At 45.0% G+C, this 4,153-nt stretch overlaps 1 protein-coding gene across 1 annotated transcript; it reads left to right on the top strand.

The window, feature by feature from the left end:
• Positions 1 to 1,268: 1,268 nt before the first annotated feature.
• LOC108767726 (uncharacterized) lies at positions 1,269 to 3,927 on the top strand. Its single transcript, XM_018517730.1, has 3 exons — positions 1,269 to 1,611; positions 1,716 to 2,324; positions 2,375 to 3,927. The coding sequence occupies exons 1-3, from the start codon at positions 1,269 to 1,271 to the stop codon at positions 3,925 to 3,927; spliced, it is 2,505 nt and encodes an 834-aa protein (XP_018373232.1).
• The last annotated feature ends 226 nt before the right edge of the window (positions 3,928 to 4,153 follow it).

Below are 4,153 nucleotides of genomic sequence, written 5' to 3'. Positions count from 1 at the left end.
CCGGAATCGGGCCGAAATGTGCAAATCCTTGCGACCACTGATTTAGATATTAAAATTAATAATACCTGTTCGTAAATCTTCAATAATATCACCCACTATAGAATTCTCATCTCTGTTTGTCACAGCAGCAATTGTATTTTCTTAGAGTAAACACAATAAAATTTACACGTCATTTTCGTTTTATACTTGAATTTCTGAGAGATATATATACCTACTTTCTTTGTCGGATTTATCCATTATTTTGGTTGAAGTGATATTATTCGTATTGAAATTTGCACCCCTTTCTTCATTTGTAGTAATATCTTTTCCGGTAGTTATATTATTATTGTTTGGTTCTTCTGCGTATATTGACAAATATTTATGTACAAAAATTAAATAAATATGAAATAAAAAATATTGTTCACAGTTGAAAAATAATAAAAAATAGAAACCATTATTAAGTGTTTGTAAAAACAAAGTTGATACTACTTCATAGTGAAGTAGTTCATGGATTTGCTTGGATTTAAAAAATAGTAATACATATGTGTGTGTTAAATATTGTGTATTATTTGGAAAATGTGAGTCGTATTAGTGATATTTATTTGAATTTATTTTTAATGATTAGTATATTTTACTTGTCCGTAAATCATGTTGAATTGTTATCGAAGGAGGCGGTGTCATTCTTAGTGAATCGGAACTGTCAGAGTGGACATCTTTGCTTATATACTTTCTTTTACGTTTACCTTTTCCCAGCTCAAAACATGATGTTTCGGTATCTGTATTTGATTTTTGTTTGCATAATTTAATGCCTTCTCATAGGAGTCTGCAATTAGAAAAAGTAACATTAGAGAAAGAAAAACATATTTTTAATAGATTTAGGATTGTGAAACTATTATTCGTGCTCTGCTTTAAGGCATCTTATGCTGTTCTTTATTTAATTTGTATTAAAGATAAATTTTGAACACGTTATATCAGTTACATGTAAATTTTCTTAGAAGTTGTTGAATTACTGACTACATGAATAAACTAAAATAATAAATTATGCCTTAGGTCTCGTCCGGATGGAGAATTAAGCGTAGTCGTGCGTCCGCGCACGTTCAGCCAACAGAGTTTAGATACTAGGGAAAAATTTTTTCCCTTGTCGCGCCGTGGCGCTACCGATGCCGTGGCGCGCCTAACGCTGCGCGCCACCGGCCATGTTCATTGTGTTTCTGTTTACGTCAGTCAACATATTGACAGTTAAAGTTATCCGTGTTTTGTGCGATTCTGGTAGTGTCAGGTGTACGATTATGGCCAGCTCGCGCTCTAGGAGCCGCTCGAGCTCAAGAGAGCATAAGAAGCACAGGAAACGCTCTCGCGAATATAAGAGGAAACGTGATAGATCGCGTGTCCGCTCGCGCGAGGTTAAGCGTTCTCGATCCTTCTCCGAGGATCGTTTAGGCCAGGGATCGCCGAGATACTCGCAGACGCTTGGAGATGCAGCACTCCTGACGAACATTCTAGAGGCAGTTCAGGACCAAGGACGAAAGATTGCCCTATTGGAAAGCGAGGTTAGGGGACGGCAGTCGCGTTCCCCCGCTTTTCAGCCACAAGAAGAGCCGACGGCTCATGAGAGCCGGGGCACCGAACCTGGTAAGCTCCCTTGTCGACCCTTTTTCCGAGGAAATTGGCAAAGAGGGAGCTTAACCGACGGCTCTTCTGCGGCACAGTATTCATGACTTCTCCGTCCGTGGCAGATATAGAGTCAGAACCAAAGGACTCAGTCACTTTTGTAAATACAGACGCTGAACAGGATGGAGAGCCATCACTGGTCAGCCAGTTGTTCCGCACTCAGCAGGATTCGCTGGAGGTTTTGGCATGGGATCAGGTAATGCTCGACTTTACCAGAGCTACCGTAAGGGCCGGGCTCCCAGACGATTTGCGTACACAGTTGCTGACTAAATTCGGGGTCAGGGAAGGTTTCGCATCCTTCGGACCACCGAAACTCAACAAACTACTGCTGCCGGTGCTGAAAGCCTCATCAACGGTTGCTAAAAAGGATGAGTACCAGGCACTGGCCCAAACGCAGGTCGCAGCCGCTCTCAATGCCCTGGGCACAGGCCTTTCCCACCTCACAAAACCTGAGGTGACCTCTCTCCTGCCAATGGATGGTAAGTCAGCGCTCAGCCAGATCGCTGAAGGCATACAACTCCTAACCGATCACCAATATAGGCTGTCACTAGCCAGACGGGCCTTCATAAAACCGGCCTTGAATTTGTTGGGGAAATCTCCCGCCGACCTAGCCCCAATAGACGAGTGGCTGTTCGGGACTTCGTTCGTTGAAGAAGTCAAAGACGCCCAGGCCTGTGAGAAAGTCGCCCGGGTGCTCTCCAAGACTCCGGCCACGCCCTCCAAGGTCACCCCTCTCCCAGGAGCGAAGATCCAATCAGCCCGGAGACAGGCCCCAGCGGGAAACGCGAGAGCCCCTGCCCGCCAGTCGAATCAACCGTATCGCCGGGCAGGGGCTCACCTACCGAGGAGCCGGTCTCAAAGACCAGCGTCCCGCTCTCGCACACATCGCCGCTGAATCCGGTAAGAACCGCAGGCCGACTGGCTTATTTCTTGCACAATTGGAAGGTTATAACATCGGACCAGGAAGTTTTGCGGGCAATTCAGGGATATAAAATCCCTTTTTTCGTATCACCACCCGCGCGCTCGGAGCTGGAGGAACCAACCTTTTCAGCCTCGTCCTCGACTCACTGCAACTTAGAAATTGACAGACTATTACGAAAAGGGGCCATATATCCAGTTCAACCCTTAAGGGATCAGTTTCTCTCCCCCTTTTTCCTAATTGACAAACCATCAGGAGGCAGGCGTTTCATATTAAATCTAAAAGAGCTTAATACCCACATTCTCCCACCTCACTTTAAGTTGGAAGACTGGCGGACAGTTGTACGTCTCATGCTCCCTAATGTCGAGATGGCATCTCTAGATTTAGAAGACGCTTATTTAGCAGTGCCTATCCACCCTTCGTACAGGAAATATCTTAGATTCCGATGGCAGGGGATTATCTATGAATTTGCGGCCCTACCATTTGGCCTCGCTACAGCGCCGTATATATTTACAAAAATTTTACGCCCAGTGGTTGCTTATCTTCGTGCAGAAGGTTACGAGTCGGTACTGTATCTGGACGATTTCCTCCTACTGGCCCACTCAAAAGAAGCCTGTCGACGTAATGTGCAGGCGCATATTAATACTCTTTCGAAGCTGGGCTTTGTTATTAACTTTGGGAAGTCAGAACTGGAACCTGCTCGCCGTCGCAAATACCTTGGCTTTGTGTTTGATTCGGAATCGCAATCTGTCGCTATTCCAGAAACCCGCCGAATTAAACTGTATTCGCTTGTTTCAGATTTCTCGGCCAAATCTCACTGCTCGATCACGGATTTCGCCAACATGATTGGCTCCCTTATTTCAGTCTGTCCCGCGGTGAAATATGGCTTATTCTACACAAAGAACTTTGAGAGGCATAAATTCCTGGCCCTCAAAGGAACTAATAACGACTTCAAAGCTAGAATGGTTATCTCGCGGGATCTCGATGAGGATTTCCGTTGGTGGCTGGATGCTTTAGCCAAACAGGATCGGGCGAATCATATTCTAACAGGTCGCTTCGCTCGAGAAATTTTTTCGGATGCCTCCCTGACGGGCTGGGGCGCGTCATCATCCGAGGATAGGACTCATGGCTGGTGGTCTGAGGCGGAGAAGACCCTTCACATTAATACATTAGAGCTTAAAGCAGCTTTCTACGGATTAAAATGCTTTGCATCGGATCTAAGTAGCTGTAAGATTTTATTAAGGGTGGATAACACCACAGCAATATCATATATTAATCGTTTCGGATCGGTCAAATATCCCCACTTATCAAACCTTTCAAGGGATATCTGGCAATGGTGTGAGGCTAAAAATATCTGACTGGTAGCCTCATACATCGCCTCGGCCGAAAATGCCATTGCGGACGAAGAATCTCGTCGCAGAAATGCGGACACTGAATGGTCATTGTCCGCGGACGCTTTTCAGATAATAGACAGGGAATTTGGCCCCTTTGACATTGACCTCTTCGCTTCTAACATTAATGCAAAGTGCAACATCTTTGTCTCCTGGTTTCCAGACCCAGAGTCTTTTGATGTCGACGCATTCA

The sequence above is a fragment of the Trachymyrmex cornetzi genome, unplaced genomic scaffold (assembly GCF_001594075.2).
Source record: "Trachymyrmex cornetzi isolate Tcor2-1 unplaced genomic scaffold, Tcor1.1 scaffold723, whole genome shotgun sequence".
NCBI classification, from domain to species: domain Eukaryota; kingdom Metazoa; phylum Arthropoda; class Insecta; order Hymenoptera; family Formicidae; genus Trachymyrmex; species Trachymyrmex cornetzi.
The sequence above is the reverse complement of the archived record's forward strand: the minus strand, read 5'-3'. Positions and strand labels throughout refer to the sequence as shown.

Coding starts and splice junctions, on each gene's coding strand:
- LOC108767726 (XM_018517730.1), top strand. CDS start 1,269: ATGGCCAGCTCGCGCTCTAGGAGCCGCTCGAGCTCAAGAGAGCATAAG. Junction 1,612..1,715: donor GAGCCGGGGCACCGAACCTG/GTAAGCTCCCTT, acceptor CGTCCGTGGCAG/ATATAGAGTCAGAACCAAAG. Junction 2,325..2,374: donor AGTCAAAGACGCCCAGGCCT/GTGAGAAAGTCG, acceptor ACGCCCTCCAAG/GTCACCCCTCTCCCAGGAGC.